Genomic DNA, 26,163 nt, shown 5'->3' with positions numbered 1-26,163 from the left:
GGAAACTTAATGAGCTAAAAATAAAGAGTTAAAATTCTTTGTGAGCGTGTGATTTTAGTACAATATCAGAACTACCAATTTTACCCTTACCTTGCTAACCATTTATCATTTTTGCTTAAGGTTACAGATGGATAGAATTGGGACATATCTACCCTCTGGTCCAAAGAACAGCATATTATTGCACTACTTAAACAGAAACTTCAGGGGCGCCTGGGTGGCTCAGTGGGTTAAAGCCTTTGCCTTTGGCTCAGGTCATGATCCCAGGGTCCTAGGATTGAGCCCTGCATAGGGCTCTCTGCTCATCGGGGAGCCTGCTCCTCCTCGCTCTCTCTGCCTGCCTCTCTGTCTACTTGTGATCTCTGTCTGTCAAATAAATAAACAAAATCTTTTAAAAAATAAAAAATAAACAGAAACTTCAAAGAAAAACACTTTTGTAGACTGTTAAACCCTGAATTAAAGTGATTCTGAATGATCCAATTCTAAGTGAAAATATTTTAATGCAAAATGGTAAGAAATGCTTACCATCTGTTATCAGTAGGTTAAAAATGACAAGAATAACTTAATATTCACTAAAAGAAGTAGCTTTTTAAAGTTACCTGGAAAATTAAAAAAATAAATTACATAATCTATCCATGGGTTAAAGAAATTTTCTCTTAGAAAAAAAATTAAAGATCCCAGTCAAGCCATAGTATTAATATGTCCTTCCTGTTATTTAACCTCACAAAGAAATGAAAAGCTTATGACTTTCATGACATTATACTACCTTACAGTCACCTTCCCCTTAAAATCTAAGCAGAGGGGCGCCTGGGTGGCTCAGTCATTAAGCGTCTATCTTCTGCTCAGGTCATGATCCCAGAGTCTTGGGATCGAGCCCCGCATCGGGCTTCCTGCTCCAAGGGAAGCCTGCTTCTCCCTCTCCCACTCCCCCTGCTTGTGCTCCCTCTCTCGCTGTGTCTCTGTCAAATAAATAAATAAAATCTTTTAAACAAATAAATAAACAAAATAAAATCTAAGCAGCATTGTGGCAAAAACAAAGGAGAATACACTATTTTTTTTTTGTCAAAAGTGCAATACTTAGAACAGGAACCAGATTACCTAAATCAATTGGTCCTTCTCTTAATCCATCTAATTCATACAATCTTCCATTGACAGGAACATAACTGACAAAATGAAAAGCATCTTCTTCTTTTGCTGATGTCTTTGCATCAAATTCAAACATTTGCTGTCTTCAGTGAAGAAGAAGAAAAAAAAAATAGTGAGAGACAAACAAGCAAAAAAGAACAAGTGTTTATTTAATAAAAAGTCTCTTTACCTGGCAAAACTGTTGTGTACTTGTCGGATCACATCTGAATTGCTCAGTGCCAAACCTTTCATCTAAAATAAATTGTTAAAATAGCCTATTAAAAGGAGAACTATTACAAATAGGACATTTTAGGAATAATAAGAGTATACTCACAGCTGCATCAAAACTTTGTGAAAATTCTTTAAATTCTGATAATGTCTCTCCCAAATGGACATCTTGATGGGTACAGTTCAATAACACACTTACTATAGCTTGGGTAGCACAAGCATTGTTAATTACCTATAAAACATAAAAGCAAAAATATTATTAATTTATTTTTTAAAAAGCAGCTTTTAACTAATGACAATGCCCTCTAAAATATGAATAACGCTAATAGTTTTCAAAATGTATTTCATATAGTCTTAACATAAACATAATAAACATGTTTAATTCCATTCTAATGTATTTTCAGGAATTTGCTGCAATTCTGGAGTTGAGGATTCTAGGAAACCAAATAAATTAAATAAACTCCTAACATCAATGAAACCAACCAGTTAGGGTAATAAGACAAATCCTTCCTAATCGTAAACATAGCTGATTAAGCCAAAATAACTTGTCCTCCCTCCTATTCATACTTCTTCCCAAATTTGTTTCTGCCTCTCCAAATTTCCGTATTCAGCATAAGCTCCAACTCACCTAGGTGGCTTTTAGAGAAATTATCCAACAACAATTGCTATTAGTTTCTACCTTCGAGTTCCTAGGGAGGATACATTTTGTCCACACATTTTTTTCAGCTCAGTCCTATACAGTCTTTACAGAGCTGTCATCTAGTTGTTAACAATTTATTTAGCAAATTATGTGGACCTTACATTTTAGTAAGAGTGAAAAAACATGTAGATAGCACGTACTATGTGCCAGGTACTTTTCTAGGCACTTCACGTGTATTAATTCTTTTAATTCTCTCAACAATCTATGAAGACGTAGTAATATTATTATCCCCATTTTACATTAGTGGAAGCTAAGGAACAGAGAAGTTAAGTAACTTGCCCCAAGGACACAAAGCTAAGTAAGAGGCAGATAGTCCCAGTTCTAGAATTTGTGCAGTCAGCCACTATGTAGGCTGGCTCAGCCATTATGTGGTCTCTCTAACGAGATTATAACCTACTGTGGTCAAGGGCTTCTTCCATATTTCCTATAACCCCTATACAGTGTTGAGATTATAGAGCTAGAAAGAACCTCAGATGATCAGTGTGAATACCACCAAGGTTAATTATAAAGTTGAACTAAATTTGGTGAATGACCTTTAAAAAAAATAAAGTTTAGTACTATTGCTGTTTATTTTGTTACTACATTATAATTAAATACTATTTTCTAGAGTCTTTCCAAAATGCTAACTCACTTATGTGTTTACAATTTAGCAAGCTATTTATATCCTGCCATATTTCTGAAGAAAAACTTTCAATTATCTTCTGTATTTAATTCTCATAGTCCTCTACTTATTACATTGCCAGAGGCTTTTGAGGTCTTGTGAAATCCACCAGTTCTTACATCATTTGCAGCAGTATGTTTGAAAAATTCCTCAATGAGACTGCTTTCTCTACTAGGAAACATTCTCTTCTACCCAGTTCTCAAACAAATACAACAATACCATCACATTTCTGATATCCTCTCTGATAATATCCTGTACTCATAACTATATTATAACTGACAAATTAGAGAAAAGTAACAGGAAATCTAGAATCCAATTAATAGTGCTGATTTCTTTTAATATGTATTTTTCTCTGAATCACAATTCTTTAGTTAATTTGGAGAAGAAATTTCAATGAATAAAGGAGACTACATAAAGGTTTGGTTTACTAAAACTTAGTAAGACTCAGTGTCCCCTTACCTTGGACCAAATTTATCTGGGATGAAATTATCTGGGAATGGGTTGGTAGGAGCAAAGTTAGAAGAAGTTAAAATTTATACTCATTCAAACATTCTTTCAAATTCTCACATAAGGACATACTATGTACCCAGTGCCAGGTTAGATGCTGAGGCTATGGCAGAGAATACTCTCAAGCATTCCTATAATCTAAGGACTTCAAATCTGTAATCCATCACTTTAGAAAACTTTTTTAAAGAATTGGGGAAAAAAGCTCCTTCCAAAGTAATCAAGTTACATATGTTAAACATGCATTTTTCTTATAATCAATTTCAATATTTTTTTTAAAAAATCCAGTGGTTAATACTTCCCCTTCAATATTAATAATGATACACACTGTCTATGATTTACTACAGCTTATTTTGTGTATGAAGAATAGTAATCGTGGTGTGCCTGGGTATAAAAATAGCTTTCCAGATTTAAAAATGAGTCTAACGCCACCAAGTGGTTATGCTATATATAGCATAAAACTGCCAAAAGAAAGACCTTAAAAAGGGTACCTCCATACAGTCATTCACATATTCACTAAACACCTACAGTGTAGGTGTGCCATACATTGTAGTGTGTGGGATGCACAGTGAATGAGAGAGAGGTCTTTCACCCAATGAAACTCACATAAGAATCATCTTACATCCATCTATTTGGAAAAACTTTTAATTCCTGTCATAAAAAATTCACTGCAGCATAAATTATTTTACAGTTCCCAACTTTTTAAGTCTCTAATTTATCCTGAGTATTCTATTATATGCTCTGGCATGTAACACATTTTCAAACACAGTAGTACAGTTCAACAGTTAAAAAAAAAAAAGGCCAGAGTAAGAGGTCACAAGTAGGGCTGGCCCAGAAAGAACCTTAAGAATTTGGTTTGAATTCCTTTTGAGAGAACATATATTCTTTGGTTCATCCAGGCTCTCCCACTCCCTGTTTCTTACAGACAGCTCAGTTCACGCATGCATGTTGCCAACCTGATACTACAGCCATTTGATTAGCAACCCCTGGACTACAGAATAACTTTTCTCATAGTTTATACAAAAGAATATAGTGGGTGCTCAGAGGAATGCTCCTAAAATAGTTTTAAGTACTGCATTATAAATCACAGTCAATTTTCACTAAGTTGTAGTTATAAAATAAAAATGTTTTCAGTATTTGTTTATAGTCAAGGGGAAAAAAAGGTTGAGAATGAAACTGTGGGGTCCTAAAGGGACGGTGACTCTAAAATAAACACAAAATCGAAAAAGTATATATGTCCTGCCTATGAAAAATTTAGAAAAAAGTCCATACATGAAAAAAGAGATGAACAGAAATCCAAAATGATGAAGAAATCATCTTTAACTGAAGTATCATAGCTTTCTCAATGAATGTAAAATTTTAACAGAGCTTTGAAAGCTTGACAGGACCTAGAGAGAAGAGAAGGAAATTCATTTAGGGAAGCAAGAGGGTCTGAACAAAGGAACAGATTCACGTGGTATGTTCAAGAGACAATAAGCGTATTGGTTTGTATTAGAATGGTTGTGGTCAGGGTATGGCATCATTTGTTACCTTGAAAATCACTGGCCTTGAGCAATTAGTAGTTTGCCCTAGGAGCAGATGATTTTTAATAGGAAAATAACATAACAAATGTAGGGTTTTTATTATGAAAGATTCAGATGACAATTTACAGCAAGGACTGAAGATGGCTGAGAATAGAAACAAGATCAGCTAGATTACCCTATGAAACAGATATGAAACAATAAAAGGTGAGATTAATGGCTTTTTAAAACCTGTATCACACAAATATGTAGTCAAAATTCTAGGAGTCAGGAATACAACAACAACAACAAATGCTGGGTGTCTGGGTGACTAGTGGGTTAAGCATGTGCCTTTGCTCAGGTCAGGATCCTGGAATCCTATGATGGAGCCCCGCATTGACTCCCTGCTCCAAAGGGAGTCTGCTTCTAGAACCCTCTGTCCCTCCCCTTGCTCATGCTTTCTCTCAAATAAATAAATAAAATCTTAAAAAATAAAATAAAATAAGGTTAAAAAGAGTAAGGGCATACTAATATCCATATGAAACAATTTTGCTTTATATGGATATTAGTATCCATATGAAAGATTTTTATAAAATGGAGAAATTTTTTTAAAAATCTTAGCAAAACCAAATCAAGAAGAAAGAAGTGTCTTAAATGGTCTTTTAACTATTAAATTGAACCAATAGTTTAATGTATATACTCACAAAGAAAATACCAGGCCCAGAATTGACTGTATAGGCCAATTCTAATAAAATCTGAAAAAAAGGATCATCTAAACTTTATATAAATTCTTTGGAACAATAAAAGAAAGAGGAAATTCCAATTCATTCCATGAAGCTACCAAACCCGTAATACTAAAACTAATCAAAGCCATTAGGAGAAAAGAAAATTAAGGTCCATTTCATTTATAAATACAAATGCAAAACACTAAACAAATAATACTGAATTAAATCTGACAGTACATAAAGAGAGAATATATCATGACCAACTGGGCTTATCCCAAATATGAAGGATGATATAATATTTAGAAAAATCATTAACATAGCTGACTGCATTAATCTATTAAAAGAGAAAAACAAACACGATCATTACAGTATGTGCAGAAAAATCACTTGAAAAATTTTCACAATAAAGACATTCACTAAATTAATAACAGAATGCCCTTACTTAAAAAACATTTAGAAAAATAAAAATAAAAACCAGAGTAATCATCAACCAAAACAAGAAAATGGTAAAAGCATTCCCTTTAAAATCATGATAATTTTATTGAAAGTCTTAGGCACTAAGAAAAATAAATTAGGGGGCGCCTGGGTGGCTCCGTCATTAAGCGTCTGCCTTTGGCTCAGGTCGTGATCCCAGGGTCCTGGGATAGAGTCCCACATTGGGCTTCCTGCTTGGTGGGAAACCTGCTTCTCCCTCTCCCACCCCCCCTGCTTGTGTTCCCTCTCTAGCTGTGTTTCTCTCTGTCAACTAAATAAATAAAATCTTAAAAGAAAAAAAAAATAAAATAAATCCTTAAAAAAAAAAGAAAGAAAGAAAGAAAAATGAATCAGAGGTGTAAGGATTTGAAAGGAGGAAATAAAACTGTTATCATTTGATAGAGTAATTTAGATAGAACCCCCTCAAAAACACCAACAAACAAATATTAGAGATAAAAGAAGAGTTTAGCAAATTAGCTAAATATTCAAACATAAAGTGAACTGCATTTTTTGGCCAGCATCGAACAACCTAGAAAATTGAAAAGAAGATAGGACTTCTAATTATAACAGAAATATCAAGGAGTTAGGAGAAATCTAACAGAAGAGGAAATTACCTCTACAGAGAAAATTACACATGTTAAAGATAATAAAGATCTAAATAGATACATACTATGTTCATGACTTAATATGAAGATATAAATTCACCCCAAAGTGATATTTATAGTCAATGCTATTCCATTCAAAATTCCAACAAAATTTTTCATACAACTTGGTTAGATGACTCTGAAATTTAATTGAAGAGCACTGGGCCAAGAACAGAAGGATATTTCTAAAAACGAGCAGGGATGGAAGACATGACCTATTAAATAGCAGACCTTATGAAGAAGTGAAAGCAATTAGGACAGTGATACTGGCACAGGGACAATCTGATGAGTGGAACAGAGTCCAGAAAACACACAAAGTCTGATATACAACAGAGGCAGAATGTTAGATAAGTAAGGAAAACAGATGTTTAATAAATGAGGCTAAAAAAAAAAGATGATCCATATGGAAAAAGATAAAACTGAACTCCTATTTCACATGCTATACCAAAACCCAACTCCTAAGGAATTACGAAGATAGATGTCGAAAATTCAAATTGAGGGGCACCTGGGTGGCCCAGTGGGTTAAGCCTCTGCCTTCAGCTCAGGTCATGATCTCAGGGTCCTGGGATTGAGCCCCACATCTGGCTCTCTGCTCAGCAGGTATCCTGCTTTCCCCTCTCTCTCTGCCTGCCTCTATGCCTACTTGTGATCTCTCTCTCTCTGTGTCAAATAAATAAATAAAATATTTTTTTTAAAAAAAGAAAATTAAAATTGAAATACACAGGTAAATATCTTTTACAACTTCAGATAGATAACAATTTCTTAAACAAGATACAAAAAGCACTGGCTCTAAAATATAAAATTCTACTCCTCAATAGACACCCAGAAGGGGCACCTGGGTAGCTCAGTGGCTTAAGCCTCTGCCTTCAGCTCAGGTCATGATCCCAGGGTTCTGGGATCGAGCCCCGCATCGGGCTCTCCACTCAGCAGGGAGCCTGCTTCCTCCTCTCTCTCTGCCTGCTGCTCTGCCTACTTGTGATCTCTCTCTCTGTCAAATAAATAAATAAAATCTTTAAAAAAAAAAAAAAAAAGACACCCAGAAAAGGTATGCCAACTTGCAGAAGCAGTATCAAGAACTCATAAACAACTCCTACAAATCAAAAAGAAAAGCATAGTTCACCCCATAGAAAAATAAAAACAAACAGAAATTTCACAGAAGAAACACATATGTCACTTTCAAAATGTAAAAGGAGATGTAAACCAAGACCAAGATGAAGTACCATTTTGAAACAAGCTGGCTGGCAAAAATTTTAAAAGCCTGACAATACCACATTGGAGCATGCCGCTACATAGTTACTCAGATACTGCTAATGGGAGTGTTACAGGAGTATCTACCTCATAAAACATTTTGATACATTTATGTATCATATTAAGTAGTCATTTCTACTTCTAGGTATACACCAGGAAAAATCTGCATATATACAGCAGCAGACATGTAGAAAAATGTTTCTAGTCACACAATTCATAGTAACTCAGATGCAAAACTCAAATGTCAATCTAGGAAGAGTAAGTAAATAAACCTAGCATGTTCAGGCAATTGATCCTATACAGCATGCAAAATAAAGGAACTATGAAGATAAACAATTTATAGAAGAATCTTAATGATATATATTAAGACAAAAAGTAAGTCCCCCAAAATCACACAGAGGATGTGAGAGAGGAAATGAAATGAAGCATTTATGTCAAGAAGTTTTAAAGTGGAGCCAGCCGGGACGCCTGGGTGGCTCGGTCGGTTAAGCATCTGCCTCCAACTGAGGCTCCTTGTTCTGCGGGGGTACCTGCTTCTCCCTCTGCCTGCCACTCCCCTGCTTGTGCTCCCTCTCTCACTCTCTGACAAATAAATAAAATCTTAAAATTAAAATAAAATAAAATAAAATGGAGCCAGGAAGCCAATAAGGAAATGGCCTTATGCACATCCTCACAGGACAAAAACCATTAACTTTTAATTGGGAAAAAGGGAAAAAATCCCAAGGACTCTGCCAAACACCTGCAACTTGCAGTAAGACTTTGCTTAGTGAATGCCGTAACAACCAAACTATATTCAGTCAAGACTAGTCTTTTCTGAGCCAACATCAATCAAAATTCTTTGTAAACAAAACACACAAACATTCCTTTTGTCTTAAGACTCTTGATTTTTACTACCTAGGGAACATAATTTGGGTTGCTACCCAAATCTGTGCTCCCCAATTTAAATTTTGAGACCCCATGTAAGTGCTTTTATTTCAGCACTGCCTGTTTTCTCAATTGGTAAGCATAATACTCTCTATCTAGTCAAAATTTTATATACACACCCCTTTTTAGGATTACAAAAAATATAAAAGAGAAAGCAAAAGGGGATGCCTGGCTGGCTGAGTCAGTCAAGCGGGTGACTCTTGGTTTTGGCTCAGGTCATGATCTCGAGAGGAGCCCAAAGCCTGGCTCTGTGCTCAGTGTTGAGTTTGCTTCAGATTCTCTCTCCCCCTCCCCTCCTGCTCAAGCTCTCTCTTTCCCAAATTCTATATAAAAAAAAAAAAAAAAAAGAAAAGAAAAGAAAAGAAAGAAAAAGAAAAGAAAGCAAGGAAATAATATACTAAATCCAACATGAGGATTACATACAAGAGATGGAGGGAGGGAGGATGAGTTGTGCTGAACAATGGTGAGAGAGAAGCAAAAACAGACGAAGTTTACTTGCTTAGTGAGTTCTTCGGTGCTTACTGTATTACTTAAAATAACTAAATAAATAGGAGTCACGAGTATGTGTCATCAATCAAGGATTATCATAAGCCTATTTCATGTACCTAAAGATGAATTTTTTAAAAAAGGAAAGACGAAGAACACAGGCATCGTCATTAATTGCTATGTCTTCCCCCTTCATCCCCACATCCAATCCATTACCCGTTAAGAGTGCTAAGTATTATTCAAATCTGTTCATACTCATCTCTACCACCAGTCTTTCACCTACTTTTGCATGTACTTCTGCAAAAGCCTCCTGATAACTAACCTTATATTCTATACCAGCATCCCCTCCTCATATGCATTCTCCACACTATGGCCAAAAAGATCTCTTCTAAATAAAAATCTGATCATGTCATACTACTTTAAATAAACACTTCAATAACCTTCTATTACTCTTAAGATACCAAAAAGGAAAAAAAAAAAAAAGGTACGAAGTCTCAGTCATGGCCTAAAATACCATACATGATCTGACCTCTGTCAACATGTTTGCCAGAAGGCTGATATTCTCTAATAACCATCTTCTTCTTCTTCCAGATGAATAAAGTACCCAAATTTTATCAAGGTCCATGACCCTGGAAGGAAGACAACTTTCCCACTCCCCTTTGCTGCTAAGTACAGCTATATGACTAAGGTCTGGCCAGAAAGAAGTAAACATGTAACATAGGGAAATTCTAAAAAAATGTCCATAAAAGGAGAGAAGTGTGCTGTCCCCTTTCGGCTTTCTGGAAAGTCCAATTAAGACAGAATGGCTAAAACTCCAAAGTAATCTTTAGAATAGAATCCACACACAAAGGAACACAACAAAAGAGCCTGTAATTCTGACAGTTCTTGGAAGTGAAAGAGAAAAACTTCTATTTCTTATAAACCAGTGTGTCTCTACATCTAACTGTACCTAATTCTTTTTTTTTTTTAAGATTTTTTATTATTCATTTGACAGAGAGAGATCACAAGTAGGCAGAGAGACAGGCAGAGAGAGAGAGAGGAGGAAGCAGGCTCCCTGCTGAGCAGAGAGCCCGATGCGGGACTCCATCCCAGAACCCTGGGATCATGACCTGAGCCGAAGGCAGCAGCTTAACCCACTGAGCCACCCAGGCGCCCTAACTGTACCTAATTCTGATTAACATGCTGCCTGTTTATCTCATGCCATCTTCCCCTTGCTCTCTATATGCCAGCTACAACTGGCCCTCTTTCAGTACATTTTACTCTTATTCCCTTTTACTATAAAGCTGCTATTAATCTGGGATGATCCTCAACCTCTTTACCCCAGTTAATACCTACTTAACCTTCAGACTTCAGTTGAACTGTCGATTATTCAGAACTTTCTCAGATCTCCCTAAAGGGGTCAAGTCCCATTTTCATATATATAATAAAAAATTTAACCTTGTCCAAAAAGAGGACTTGCCCTTGCCCTTGGCTTCTGGGAGGTAAACTCTAAGCTCCTGAAAAGCCAGGCTTCATAAGAGCATCTTTGTTTACCTGGGGCATTTGGTCCACAAAGGTAGTCACTGTGACTTCGGGGAGAATTTGGTGACTAGTGACTGAGGTCAGCCGTGGTGGGTGGTCAGCCAGGTCTATGAGACTGAAGCCAAATAAAAAGTCTGGATACCAAGAATTGGTTGAAATTCCCTGGATGACAATCCTCTGTATGTACTGTATATGGTTACCAGGAAAGTTAGTGCCATCTGTGACTCTTGGGAGAAGACAATGGGAAGCTCTGAGCAAGAAACCTTCCCATACTCTGTCCCATCCATCTCTTCCCTTGGCTGAATTTAATCTGTATCTTTCACTGTAATAAACCATAACCGTAACTCTAACAGCTTTCAATAAAGTCTAAGTTTTTCTAGCACATTACAGAAACTGAGGGTGGTCTTGGGGACCGCCCCCAAACTTTCACTTGTCAGAAGTGAGGGCGGCTTGGTGACCATGGGCAGGGATTATGACTATTTATCATTCTCCAAGCACCTAGCACAGTATCTGGCACATTGCAGGCAATCATGCTTTCCTGGAAGACTGACTAATCAGACAAACCCAGTACAATCCTAGCAAGGACCATCTAAACAAATAAATTGGTGGAAAGTGAAAACAAGAGAATGACATCGAACAGCGAAGTACTACCAAATGTCATTTTTTTTAAAGATTTTATTTATTTATTTGACGGAGCGAGAGACACAAGCAGGCAGAGCAGCAGAGGGAAAGGGAGAAGCAGGCACCCCATGGAGATTCTTTTCTCCATACTTCTTAATCAGTGATCCACGTACATGCAGTTCCACAATTAGAGTGTATGATCAGCTTAAGACACCAGTATTACTATTACCTCTCTAAACTGATGTAATTCCACCCATAAATACCAAAAATATTTAGTTAATATGTATAACCTTATCATAAATAAATATAATTTAATTACATTAAATTATAAATATATATTTTAATTATATAAATATTTTATATAAATATAATTTTAATTTTAAATTTTTTTAATTTAATTACATTAAATTATAAATATATAATATTTTAATTATATAAATATATAAATATTTTATATAAATATAATTTTAATTTTAATTACATTTTTAAATTTTCTGAAAATAGGAGACTCCTGGATCAAATCATTATTAGTTACTGAAGCCTAGAATTAAGGATTATATATTTATGTAATACAAAGTTTCTGGCATAGGCTCAAAGGAGGCATACACTAAAAAGACTAAAAGATATTTTTGGGAAATACTGATTCAGTTCAATATGAACTGCTGAGGTAATACAGTATAAAAAATACCCAGTATTATTGGAAAATCACAAATCCTCGACATTAATAAATATGGCAGGAATAATATAATACAAATGAAACATTAAATTTTAGTTAAGACAGAAATACAGACCTAGAAAAGTATTACAAATTCAAACCCTAGAACATTTTTCTTTAGAGTACTTTCTTTTACCTTAAAAATACTTAGACCTCTATAAATCATTAATGTTATAGTGTTAGTTAATATTAGTGTTAACTGTAATACTGTTAGAGATAAAGATCTCAGTCTACATTTATTGGATATCTACTATGTGCTAGGGACTGTACATAAAAACAAAACCCCAGACTCCCAGGTTCACAATTTAGTGTGAAAGACATACAGAGTGGAAGAAATTAAATGCACACATACACACAGAGAAAATGTTCAAGAATATAAATAATTTCTGTGGTTATCTCTGAAGCAGGGATTATAAGGGACTTTTATAGTTACAATGCTTAAATTTTGTAAAATGAGCATATATATTTATATACCTTAAAATATAAAAAAATCTTCCTTTACAAGGAGAAAAACACCTGAAGGACTTTTAAAATTATCTGTCTCTGGGTTGCCTGGGTGGCTCAATGGGTTAAGCCTCTGCCTTTGGATCAGGTCATGATCTCAGGGTCCTGGGATCAAGCCCCACGTGGGGCTCTCTGCTCAGCAAGGAGCCTGCTTCTCTCTCTCTCTCTCTCTCTCTGCCTTTCTGCCTACTTGTAATCTCTCTCTCTGTCAAATAAATAAACAAAATCTTTTTTTAAAAAATTATCTGTCTCCTACTTTTTCTCTACTACCTAGATCCTGAAAATCACAGCCTGCAATTTTGAAATTAGAATTACTGTTGTAGGGACACCTGGGTGGCTCAGTGGGTTAAGGCTCTGCCTTCAGCTCAGGTCATGATCTCAGGGTGCTGGGATCGAGCCCCACATCAGGCTCTCTGCTAAGCGGCGAGCTTACTTCTCCCACTCTCTCTGCCTGCTGCTCTGTCTACTTCTGCCTACTTGTGATTTCTCTGTCAAATAAATAAATAAATCTTTAAAAAAAAAATTACTGTTGGGGCGCCTGGGTGGCTCAGTGGGTTAAAGCCTCTGCCTTTGGCTCGGGTCATGATCTCAGGGCCCTGGGATCGAGCCCCGCATCAGGCTCTCTGCTCGGTGGGGAGCCTGCTTCCTCCTCTCTCTCTCTCTCTCTGCCTGCCTCTCTGCCTACTTGTGATCTGTCTGTCAAATAAATAAATAAATAATCTTTAAAAAAAAAAATACTGTTGTACAATAATACATAAGTACAAGTATTATAATACATAAACAAATTAGTTGTGTTAGAGAAATAAACAGAAACTCAAAATGTTGATCATTAAGAGATTAGTTAAATAAATTGTAGGACATTTACACCAATAAATTATAGGACACTATCTTTTAAAAAGACTATGTCGTGATGTGGTCGAGAGCATAAACTTCAGAGCTACAGTGCCTGAGTTTGCACCCCAGCTCTGCCAATGCCTAGCTGCATAACTTGGGTAAGTTGCATAACCTCTCTGGGATTCAGTTTCCACATCTGTGAAATAATAAGGAATGTATAAAACCACAAAGTGTTGTTGTGAGTATTGGCTACTACAAATAAATTAATACATAAAAATAATACATATGGAAGTACCTAATGAACCTTAAGAAAATGTTAGCTAATAATGAAATGTGTATGGAAATGGAGCAAAGCCAAACTTTTATCATTAAGTGAAAAAAGATGCAAAATATTTTGCATAACAATCCAACTTTAGTAAGAAAATTATAATGAGTATATGTTAGCATATAAAAAGACAATGTGGGAGATAGTATGGCATGTGGAATCACAAACCTAGGTTTTAGACCTGGCTTTAAATTCTGTGTGACCTCTGAAAAATAAGTTAATTTTTCCAGATCTCAATTTCTTCATCAGTAATATTAGAGTAACAACCTCACAGAGTTGTTGCAAGGATTAAATAAGTAATATATCTAAAGCATAATATCTGATACACAGTAAGAATGGTAAATGTTGGCTACTGCTGTATTGTTTTCATTATTGAAATTAAGAGGCATGCCTGTCTTATTCACCATTATACCTCTAGTACCTACAACAATGCCTAGCACAAAATGGGTGCTCAAAACGACTTGTTGATTAAATGAATGAGTCAAACCATTAGAAGTGGTTAGTAGAGAAGGGTGTGGGATTACAAAGTCAGTCATTCTTATTACTATATATTTCTGTACTTGAATTTTTGCTATCAGAAAATAAATACACGGTAATATTCTCTTAACCCTTAAAATAAAAGAAGAAAGTGATAATTTCTCTAAAAAACACTCAATTTTAAAAAGCTGGAGGAAAGTGGAAAGTAGTAGTAAGAAGAAAAGGGAAAACAAGTTCCTAAGTGGAATGGCAAAGGCTTCATCCAAAGGACAGTAGTGAGATTTAGCCATTTTATTTTCAACCTTTCTAAAGGTTAAACAGATTATCCTAAGCAATTTTTTGAGTCTCAGAAATGAGTGCAATTTTCAAACAATGTCATCAAATTTAGCTTAGATTTTAAACATTAATCAAACCTCTTTTATCATTCTCTTTTTCAGCTTTTCCAAAAAATGGACCAAATGTATGGAGGCATATAATAATATTCACCACTGCACTGTATATACTAAAACAGCAGTTCTCAAGTGCAGTCCATGGACTCCTGGGAATTCCTAAGACGCTTCTCAAGGGGTTCATGTGCTCAAAAATTGTTCCCATAATAATTCAAAGATAGTTTTTGACTTCTACCCTGCTTTCACATTTGCACTGATAGTATAACAGAAATAGATATAGACATAGTATCTATAGCAGTATAGAATAGCAACAGATAACACTGCTGGTATTTTAGCACCAAATCTGGGCAGTGGCATTAAACTGTTTCATCGACATAGATAGCTTAAAAAAAAGAAAAAGAAAGAAAGAAAAAGAAAAAAAAAACAGTTTTACTGAAGACTGTCTTTAATGAAGCAGTAAATTTTTACTAAAATCTGACTTTGAAGTACAAGTCTGTAATATTTTACCAAATGAAATAGCACAAATAAAGCACTTCTGCTGCAAACCAAAATATGCTAGTCATTTCAACAAAAGGCAGTAGTACGACTCTTTGAGTTGTGAGCTAAGTTGGCTACTTTTATCGAGGAACATCTTTTTCATTTGAAAACACAAATGGCAGACAAATATGGTTGTTCAACAGGGTTTGCAGCAGGTATTTTTCTTTGAACTGAGTAAAATGAGCCTGTTACTTGAAGGAAAATCCCTGACAATATTTGGTTTCAAGTTCAATATTTGAACTTTCAAGTGAAAATTAGAATTTGGTAAGATTAAGATATTCCACTATTAGTTTAAAAGTTTCATGATACTTAACAACTTCTGATGATACACATGTGATTTATTGATAATGTATGTAATCAAATGTGTCAACATTTAGAAGATCTGTATAAGTCGGTGAACTTTCAAAATGACCAATACACAATGTTATCAAATGTTGCACGAGTAAAAGACCCATTTGCACAGCAAGATAAACCAAAGTTTTTAATATAATAAGGAGTAAGTTCAATGATATGGTTTCAGATGTCACCTGCAACTAACCTTTAAGAAAGCAACATTTTTAGAGTTTTGATATCAAAGAATATCCATAATTCTCTGAAAAAGACATTAAAATACTCCTCCCTTTCCAACTACATATGTGTGAAATCGATGTATCTTCATATATTTCAGCCAAAAACAAAACAAAACAAAAATACTGCAACAGATTGAATAAAGCAGCAGAAAGGAGAATCTAGCTGTGAGCTATTAAGCCAGACATTAGATCTGCAAAAATGTAAAACAATGTAAAATGTAAATGTAAAGCTTCTTTCTAATTTTTTTGTTTGGTTAAGTGTGATTATATTTCACTAAAAAATGTGTTACTTATTTTAACATATAATGCATTTACTGTTTTTTAAAATCAATTAATGCTCTCAAAATGGGGGCACCTGGGTGGCTCAGTGGATTAAGCCTCTGCCTTAGGCCAAGGTCATGATCTCAGGGTCCTGGGATGGAACCCTGCATTGGGCTCTCTGCTCAGCAGGGAGCCTGCTTCTGCCTCTCTCTCCCTGCCTGCCTCTCTGCCTACTTGTGATCTCTCTCTCTCTGTCAAATAAATAAATAAAATCTTTAAAAAAAAAATTTATCTCAAAATGTCTGTCTTAATGTCTAATATAATAAATATTGATAAATATAATCCATATAAACAGAAGAGCTCTTTGGAGATCTCAACAGTTTTTAAGAGTGTAAAGCGGTCCTAAGACAAAAAAGCTTGAGGACTGCAACACCAAAGACACAAAAGTGAAATAGACTTGTTTATAAAACTCTCAAGACTTCAGAGTACCCAAGGAGCATACCTGCTTTGCAAAAAATATTGTGTCAAGTCTGGAGTCCTGAACTACAGAGCCTGCTGGTTCTTCTCCTGGCTGCCACTTGAAAAGAAAAATTAACCCATGAACTGGCCTACAAAATAAAATACAAATTAGTGACACCAAAACCTGTTTTTTTTTTTTTAACATGCTGTCAATACATTACATTTTAATCAGCTACTTAACAAATACACTGCAAACAAAGTAAGTTTGAGAAAATTTTTTAAGATTTCTATTGTCATTGAATCACTAGAATGTTGCCTAGAACATGGTTAATAAACCTTAAAATTACATTAGATAAAACAGAATTAAAATAAAAGGTTTATTCTCAAATCTGGATTATGCACTTCTACCTTGTACCACTTCATTAAAACCTAAAAATAAGAACATCACAAGACTAAAAGAAGCTGTTAACCGTAGACTGAATTTTAATCTATATGAATAAAATTCTCATGGGATATTTATAGATAAATGGCTTATAGCATATATATTATAAAATATATTAAGTCACCTTTATATAATTGTTGGATTCATGAAAAATCATCAAACTGCAGTATGAATGGATGCTATCTTATACATAATTAAGTCATCCACTTCCCTAAAGGAACTCTTGTTGCCCATGAAACATTAAATCACCACTTTAGGATTCTCTCCAGTCTTTTATAACTGTCTTCCATGCAACAAAACCCTTTCTTAGCCTTTAAAGACAGTTCAAATGACACATTTTTAATTAACCTTTCCTGATCACTCAGCCAGAATTGATCCCTTAATTCATCTCAAGTCACTGTTCTTCTGTGGGGAAGGGGAAAGTAGGGAGAAGCAAATGATCTCTTTACTATTAAAAACCGTAGCTATATCCCTACAGTCCCCGTTTCCCCTCTAGAAGCCTACTCCTTGTCACATTCCAAGAATCCAAGAATTCTCCCCCCAATGAAAATTCCTCTAGCCCCCTATTCACAATACAGGGTCAATGCTTGCGGGCATGGAGATTGACGTTAGGGGAGTCTTAAAGAGGTGATTTGAGTCATAAAGATGGGGAAAAGGAAGGTACTTCCTGGAATCTGAACTGGAACCTCCCCAAAAAGCAATGTGATAATGTATAGACAAGTTCTGAATTACTATAATATAGGTTATCTACTAAATATGCCTTTGTAGATTAACTTATTACTCACGTTTTTAATGTTAAAATGTGTCCTGTGTTCTAACCCCATTGATCTACAAGTGAATATTGTAAAAAATCAACCAGTCAACCAATTCTGACATGGAATTACAGAGACTTACTTTTTAATCGCTTAAAAGTTACCTATATGAGTCTCAGGTCTGGGTTCTAAAATGAGAGTAATAGTACCTATCTCACAAGAGCAAAGAAAGACTTAAAGGAGATGATGTAATCATTCTAAAGCAAGCCAAGTAAAATAAACAGAAAACAGTCTGCTTAAAGTACGGACATACTATTTTTAACACAACTAAGATCATACTTACTTTAATTTTTCAAAATTCTCGGGCTCTAAACTCCATATTTCTTCTACTTGGGCTCCTCGGCAACCTGATATAAGAAATTATTTCTTTAGAAAACAAAGTAGCTCATTTTTTTTCCCTTCATCATTAAATAATATGCTAACTGGAAAAAAAATGCACAGTTAGGGACAATGAGACAAGATAAAATGAAATGGTAAAACTGATGAAGTTCACAGCCAAATCCTTTTCCTTCTTTTACTACTTCCTAGTTATTTATAATGGGAGTATATTATTTTTATAAGTTAAAGAGTTTTCAAGAGTTTTTCACTGAAATGCGACCCCAGACTTCTCAGTCTCTCTCAATCTCTCCCTCTTCTGCATCTGCTCTTTTCATTCAACTGCCATTTGCCTAGTTCTTCCCTTGGCCCTCTTCTTTTTTTTCTATACACTTTTTTTTAAGTCATAATAAATAACTACCATTTAACACTGACTTTCACATCACATGTTTAGTTCTGACCCTTTTCCTAAATTCCAATTCTATATTGTCTTTAATATAATTTTATTTTCAACTATCTCAGAGTCCCCCAAACATACCTTTCCTTAGGATAGTGTTTCTCAGTCAGGTGATGTTTTCTGTCCCCCACTCTCTGCCCCTCCTCCCCCCGCTGCCTGGGAAAGATTTTATAATGTCTGGAGATATTTTTATTGTTACTATTGTCATCAGTGGGAAGGCCTTGGCATCTAATGGATAGAGGCCAGAAATGCTAAACATCCTATAGTGTAAAGGACAGCTACCAACAGTAAAGAATCATTTGCCAAAAAGTCAACATTGCCAAGGTCGAGAAACCCTGTCCTAGTGATATGTATCATAGTAACAGTGTACTGGTTAAGAGGCAGGCTTCAAAAATACCAGGGTTTGAATCCTGGGTCCTCCATTTACTAGCTATATGACCATTTAACCTCTCTGTCCCCCAAACTCATGGAGTTATTATGAGGAATCAGTGAGAAAATTTAGTATGCATGAGATACATTTAATACAGTGCCTAGCACACTGTAAGGATTTACTATTAACTAATATTACCTCAATACAAAAAAACAGCCATATTTATAGTGTCTTCTATCTGTAATGTGCTTTAAATGCATTTTCCCTAATCACTGCAAGGCAAGTATTATACAGAAGTTTAGGGATCTTAAGTGTCTTGCCTAAATTCACTACAGTTAGTATATGCCAAAAAACTAATAAAACCGACATCTGGTTCCAAAGTCTGGACATATTTTAATATTCCAGATTATTTTCAAGTAAAAGCTAGAGAAGCCTTTAATCTACCTGGAAAAAAAAAAGTTGGGTCGACCAACTACATGACTTTGGGCATTCATACCATCTCAGACTCAATTTGTTCTATTCAGCAAATATCTATTAAGTACCCCCTCTCTTTTTTTTTTTTTTAACTTGTCGGCGAGAAAGAGAGTGAGCACAAGGAACAGCAGTAGGAGGAGGTAGAACAGCAGGCAGAGGCAGAAGCAGGCTCCCTGCTGAGCAAGAAGCCCTATGTGGTCCTCAATCCCAGAACCCTGGGATCGTGACCTGAGGCAAAGGCAGACGCTTATCCTACTGAGCCACCCAGGCATCCCTAAGTACCCGCTCTGCATGAAAAGATATATGTACAAGGGAGAGTTACTAGATTGTAGTAGAAAACATGTTGCTAGACATTCACATATAGGAAGTTAGAGGAAAAAGCCTTTTAAGTGTGACCTGTATTTTTGAGTGTCAAAAAGGGCATGGAAGTACACTAAGGCAATTGCTAACACTGGTTACTGCTATTAGAAATCAACTATAAAAAGGCCAAACATTAAAACACTGTACATATCACTAAAACAACAAAAATCCACTGAATAAAAGTGTCCCAAAATCCTCTGCACAGGGTGAATTTCAAGTGGTGACACCTGTTTAAACCTTATGCTAAACACACAGTCTCTTTATATAAAGAAAACATAATATTCAACTCTTAGTACCTATCGTCTTATACACATTCAATATCTAATAGCCCCCTTATGTACACTCGATTTCAAATAATGTATGGTACAGGAAAGAGAAAGAAGCAGTGATTCAGGAGAGCTGGATTCCAATCCCAGCACTACCTTAAAATTCTTAACCTTGAGCAAGAACACAATGTCTTTAAGCCTCCCTTTCCTTGTGTATAAAATAAGGTTACTCCTCTGCTTCATCCAATCCACACAGTTCTTGTAAGGTATACATTACTAAACACTAAATATAAAGAATCCTCTAATGCAGACTTCCTGACATATGTTAAGTAAAAAGATGGGGGCAGGGTGGGGAAAGCTTTAAAAAGTTAACAAAATGCTGGTATTTCACAAATACCTTTTATGTGCCAAGCATGGTACTACCTCCTGGCAAGGACAGAAAATAATAAACTGTTGTCACAACACTTAATACTATCACAACTGGGGGGGCCCTGGGGGTTCAGTCAATAGATCCTCTGACTCTCTATGTCAGAGTCCTAAATTTCAGTCCCACACTGAGGGTAAACGAAAGAAAGGAAGACAGGCAGGAAAGAAGGGAGGGAGGAAAAGAGGAAGGATTTCACCACTAGTAGAAAACAAGTAGATACAATTCAAAGACAATGCAGCGAATTTACATATGAAAGAATTTACATATCAAAGTTAAGAGGTAGGAGAGACCACCGCTGTCTTTGCTGATCAGAGACACTTTCCATGGATAACTGAACTGGGTCGTAAACAGGCTGGCCATAGAATCTGTCATCCAAACCAGAACACACTGCTCCGAAGTGAAAGGAAGTACTAAAATTAAAATATGTTTGAAATATTTATGTACTGAAAAACACATTTGCATTATGATACTGGTGGCTTCATAAAACAGTTCTATTCAAAAACTAATTTCAAGAAATAGCTCTCTTAAAAATATCCTGGCACATTTCTCCCCAAGAAAAATACCATGGTAGGGTCCTCCCTGTCGCCAGTGCCTTAAATTTAAATTTAATGCTATCCTCCAACAGTTTTCACAATCTATCATACCCCAACCTAACCAAGTCTACCAGAAGTAAAGGCATGATCCCGGCTTCTGTACCTCCTACCAAAAAATAGCACCAGGTATCTTCACTAATCATGTTATTCCATGTTATTTAGTTAGTGATGTGACCAAATAGGAAAAACTGGATTGTGGGCACTCAAGCACGTACTTCAAAAGGACTAGACTCAACTATTTGGGAACCTCAAGTTGGAAAGCTGTTGACTTGTATTCCTAACGAGAGGGTTCTATTTTGGGGGCCCCAACAATTATAAGCAATATTTGTTTCTAGGGGTACCAGGTGCACTCTCATAAGTATACCTTTACTTTTTGTGTGAAACCAGTCATTAACTTGCTTCTCTCCTCAAAACAAGGTAACATGTACCTCAAGAGAAATCATAACTGACCTTGGCAAGGCAACTCTATATTGGCCCCCAAAGTCATTCAGATTTGTCTCAACTTCGGCGTCAGAGTTGCGGATGATGGAATTCTGCAAGACTTCTTCCTTGCAAGTCTAGGAGGAGTCCATGCAATCACTAAAATCACTATATACCTAAGTTCATGCCTTACGTAAGATGAAAAGTCAATACAAAAATTTAAGGAGAAAGCCACCTGCTTTCTAAGGTAAACACTACAAGAGATAAACAGACTTGGTATCTATGGGTCGGGTCAGATTAATCAGAGCAGCTGAAGGAAAGGCAAGTTTGATATAGAAAACAAGAATGGATTTTGTTGGGAGACAACTTTCAATGAGTTTCTCCTGTTTCTACTTGTCTTCTGAAAGTTCTGGACTATCTTTTCAAGGATGTTATTTTGATAAACAGACATAAGACAGAGACAGTACCTCCCCCTGGTGCAGAGATAAGACGTATTTTCTGTCCATAGAATATTCCTAACGGTAAAGGTTGATCAGGTTTGTTAGCAACCTCTTTAATTGGAAGTCCCCTAAGCTCAGGGTTCCTTAACTATCACAAAGATCCATGTGTGCAACATCCACCTGGATCCATCCTGACTCCCATGGACCTGTAGGACAAGGGAACCAGTGCAAACATGAATCTCCAGCTGCTTACTGTGCCAACAATGATACAATTCTTTTTCTCTTTATCAATGTATCAGTACAATCTTTTATAAAACAGAGCCAGACTAACCCATTGGCTGGCAAATGGTAAAATATAATAGCAAATATTTCTTAACAGACATCAGATTTTATCAAATGCTTTTTGTGTCTACTGAGATAATCATATAGTTTTTATTTAGCTTGTTAATATGGCAAATCACACTGAATCTTAAATGTTAAACCAACACTGAATTCCCAGGATAAATCCCAGTCAGGCATGATATACTGTCCACTTAATATATTATTAGATTTAATTTCCTAATATTTTGTTCAGAATTTTTGCATTTATGTTGATGATGGAGTTAGGTCTATAGTTTACTTTCCTTATATAATGTCTTTGGATTGGGAGTTAGGGTAATGATGGCCCTCAATGAATGAGATGGGAAAATATTCCTTCTTCTCCATTTTTTGGGGGAAAAGTTTGTGTAGAATTGGTATTACTTAATCCTGAAGTATTTGAAATAATTTATCAGCAAAGAAATTTTGGCTATAGTTTTCATTGTGGCAAGATTTTAAGTTACAATTTTAATTTATTTAGTAAATATAAGGCTATATTGGTTATTCTTGTTTGAGCTTTGGTAATTTTTGTCTTTAAAGAAATTTATACATTTCATCCAAGTTGTCAAATTATTGGCATAATGATGTTTAGAATACTCCATTATCTTTTTAATCTATAAAATCTATAGCAGTATCCTCTCTCTTACTCCAAATATTGGTCATTTGTGTCTCCTTTTTTTTTTTTTTTTTTTAAGATTTTATTTCTAAACCATCTCTACACCCAACATGAGGGTCAAACTTACAAAGCCAAGATTAAGAGTCACATGCTCTACCAACGGAGCCAACTAAGAGCCCCTGCTCTTCTTTTTCTGATCAGGCTGACTAGAGGTTTATCCATTTCATTGATCTTTGAGAAACCAGCTTTTAGTTTCATTGATTTCCTCCACCATTTTTCCTTTTTGTTTCACTAATTTCAACTCTGATCTGTATTATTTCCTTTCATCTGCTTACCTCAGGTTTCATTTGCTCTTCATTTTCTAGGTTCTTGAAATGGAAGTTGGGGTCATTAATTTGTTGTAGGAAAAGTAAATGCAGTCCCTGTTATTCCATTTTGGCTGGGAATGGAAGTTTATAGCTTCTGTTTTTAATCAGTAGACCATCACTACTATTCTGGTGCATTTATGAATTATGTATGTACTGCACCAATTAAAACTGTAAATTCTGCTTGTACTCCATCAGTTTCTTAATAAGAACTTTGTTTGTCGGGGTGCTTGGGTGGATCAGCTGGTTAAGTGGCTCACTCTTGGTTTTGGCTCAGGTCAGTATCTTGTGCTTGGGAGATGGAGCCCTGCATCTGTATGGGGTTCTGTGCTCAGTGAGGAGTCGGCTTGAGGATTCTCTCTCCTGCCCCTCCCTCCCCATACCTGCACACATGCTGGAGAACTCTCTCAAAGAAACAAATTAAAAAAAAAAAAAGAAAGAAAAAGAAAAAAGAATATTGTTTTATCGTGATGTTATAGTCTACTAAAATTTGTATTTATATATTCACTGACTCCACAATTTTTCCAGTGAAGAAACTTTCAAAATAAACTTACAATAGCTTTCATAACACAATAAGACTATCTACTTTTTAAAAAATAAACTTCAAAAAGCTTTTTAAATCTATGAGTTAGATAAGAGAAAAAAAAAGGAAATGATTGGAATAAACTGATTTTCTCTTTGAGGTATCTGATGATGATATACAATTTGCATCATTTAACTTTTTGCAAACTTTTTCTGCTAATGTAGCCAATCTATTAATAGCAATTTCTTCACTTTTCATATGGGCCAGTACAGAAGATGCATTTACATATCACTCTAATGCATGTCTTTTAATCATTTTCAATTTTAAGTTTTCTATACATATGGGACTGAAGCAATAACTGTTAATGGAGTAGATTTAAAAACAAACTTGCTTAGTACACTATTTCTTAAAGTTAACTTAAAATGTCATAATAGTTAAGGTTTTGAAGGTAAACCTGCAGACATCTCAAACTCATTATTCAAAAATGGATTCATTTTCTTGTCCATCAAGCTAGTTCATCAAGCTTCATCAGCCACTCAAGCTAGAACCCATGGAGTCATTTTCACCCTTTCCTTTACATCAGGTCAGTAGTCCTGTTGATTTAAATGGAGCAAAATTACTGCAACTGCCTCCTCCTCTTGACCCCGTAACTTTAAGTCAAGCTGATCACCTGACTCCAACCACTTTATGAAACTGCTAGCTTCTCTCCCTTCATACCACTCCACCCTGCACACAACACCTAGTAAACCTTTTTTAATTACAAAAATGTCATTTCGGCATTCAAATATCTTTGGCAGTTAAGTCCCCAGTGAGTACAGGGCAATCCAAAGTATACAACTCAGCAAACAATCTGGCCTCAGTTTACTTTTCAGCTTCAGATTCAAGATTCAGATCAAGCAACAGTCAAGATTCTCTTGACTGTTACATTATTTGTTTTTTGTGTTTTGTTTTTTTTTTTTTGTCACTTTGCTAGCTGTTTCCTGTGGCATATACTTTAACATTACTGCAGTTTATGTTTTTTCTTTGCTCTTCCATGACCTGTGTTCCCGTAACATTTTGTATATACTCTAACATAGGAATTAAAAATATTAGTTTGAGGGTCAGATCTTTCTAAGAGCAGTCATGGTTTATTCACACTGAACATTCCCAGGCCATACCAGTGTGCCTGAGATACAGTAGGTAAACAACACATGCCTGATGAATTATATTCGAAATATTCATCTATGCACAAGAGACAGCATCTATATCAAAGTTTAGTTTTCATCCCGAGGACAAGTTTTAACATAATAGCTAGAATTAATAATCTTGAAGAAATGTAGCAATTAAATAAAGCTACTGCCCAAAGAAAAGAATGGGAAGATGGACACAAAAGGATAAAAAGTCAAATATGCTGACTATTTAGGATGGAAGACAAGAAACATGGTCAGGGAAAAAAAAGAAGAAAAAAAAAAAAAAAAAGCCCTGAGAAAAGCATGTGGCCTCTAGTCGCGAGCACCAGCTCAAGAAACCACACTTTACCGGAAGCCAAAAAACGAGCCGGGAGAAGAACTCGCCAAGTAAGTGGCTTGTCAGTCCCATGCAGTCGGCGTGTGCGAACGTCCGCGGAGCTACTCACACCCTCCAGGTGTTCTGCTCTGAGTAACCAGAATCTCGGGCTCCTGCAAGGCTTGGGCCATACGCACCCCACCGTCGAGGAGGTACACCCTAGCTTTTCCTGCAAGACTGCTGGCCTGAGAACGTGCACCCAGGCACACCTGCCGGGTAAAGGGAGCGCTCCCCCGGGGCAGCGACCGTGGAGAGGGAAAGATACGTGCGTTAAGGGCGGGGGCGAGGAGCGCTCAAGTCAATGAACAAGTCCTTGAGTGCCGAGTCCTGAGGATACGACAGTGCACCAGACAGACAGGATCCCTGCCCTCGTGATGAAGCTCTCAAATTTAGGGCGGAAACGCGACCGCCCAAGACTGAGGAGGGGACGAGAGACCTCCGCGATGCAGGCTTCTGGAGTCTCCTCCCTTCGGACGCAAGGCGGCGGTGGCCGCAGAGAACCACTCCATGCCCAGCTTGGGCCTCCTCCCGTGACCCCCGGCCCAGGACGGTCCCTTGTCTCTCACCGAATCCTTTAATGAGCTCGGTGAAGACCCCGGGGTCGCTTTCCATGAGGCACCACTCCCCAGCATTGCCCGTCATGGCCCCGGCCACACACCGCCCCGCTCCACCTCAGGATCCGGCCGCCCCCCGCACCAGCTGCAGTCAGCCACTGATCTCGGCAAACCCGCCGCTGAGCTCGTCAACCCCACGTCACCCCGCCTACTTCCCGACAGCCTCCGGGCTCCGTCACCTGCAGCGCGACAGAGCGCGGGAGGACGCTCTAGCCACCCAGGAGACAGCGAAACTCTTCCTAGGCCGTGCAGGACCCGTAGCGGATTCGGAAGGGGCCGGGGCTTAAGAAGACAGGGCGGGGATTCAGCGCGCCGTGGGAGGCCACATCCGGGATCCTCG

The 26,163-nt window shown here is 36.6% G+C and overlaps 1 protein-coding gene across 5 annotated transcripts in view; it reads right to left on the bottom strand.

The window, feature by feature from the left end:
- Positions 1-26,163, bottom strand: part of UCHL5 (ubiquitin C-terminal hydrolase L5) — a 44,555-nt gene that overhangs the window by 17,883 nt on the left and 509 nt on the right. For 2 of the 5 annotated variants that reach the window (XM_059413314.1, XM_059413316.1), the window contains exons 1-6: positions 25,776-25,985; positions 17,965-18,028; positions 16,471-16,576; positions 1,457-1,582; positions 1,313-1,374; positions 1,096-1,226 (exon numbers count right to left, since the gene is read on the bottom strand). In XM_059413314.1, coding sequence (XP_059269297.1) covers positions 1,096-1,226; positions 1,313-1,374; positions 1,457-1,582; positions 16,471-16,576; positions 17,965-18,028; positions 25,776-25,851 — 565 coding nt within the window. In that variant the 5' untranslated portion in view covers positions 25,852-25,985. Of the gene's footprint in view, positions 1-1,095; positions 1,227-1,312; positions 1,375-1,456; positions 1,583-16,470; positions 16,577-17,964; positions 18,032-25,775; positions 25,988-26,163 lie in introns of those variants that run through there. The other 3 variants (XM_059413319.1, XM_059413317.1, XM_059413318.1) reach the window with 3 other exon arrangements.

Source organism: Mustela nigripes, chromosome 10 (assembly GCF_022355385.1).
Source record: "Mustela nigripes isolate SB6536 chromosome 10, MUSNIG.SB6536, whole genome shotgun sequence".
Taxonomy (NCBI): Eukaryota; Metazoa; Chordata; class Mammalia; order Carnivora; family Mustelidae; genus Mustela; species Mustela nigripes.
The sequence above is the reverse complement of the archived record's forward strand: the minus strand, read 5'-3'. Positions and strand labels throughout refer to the sequence as shown.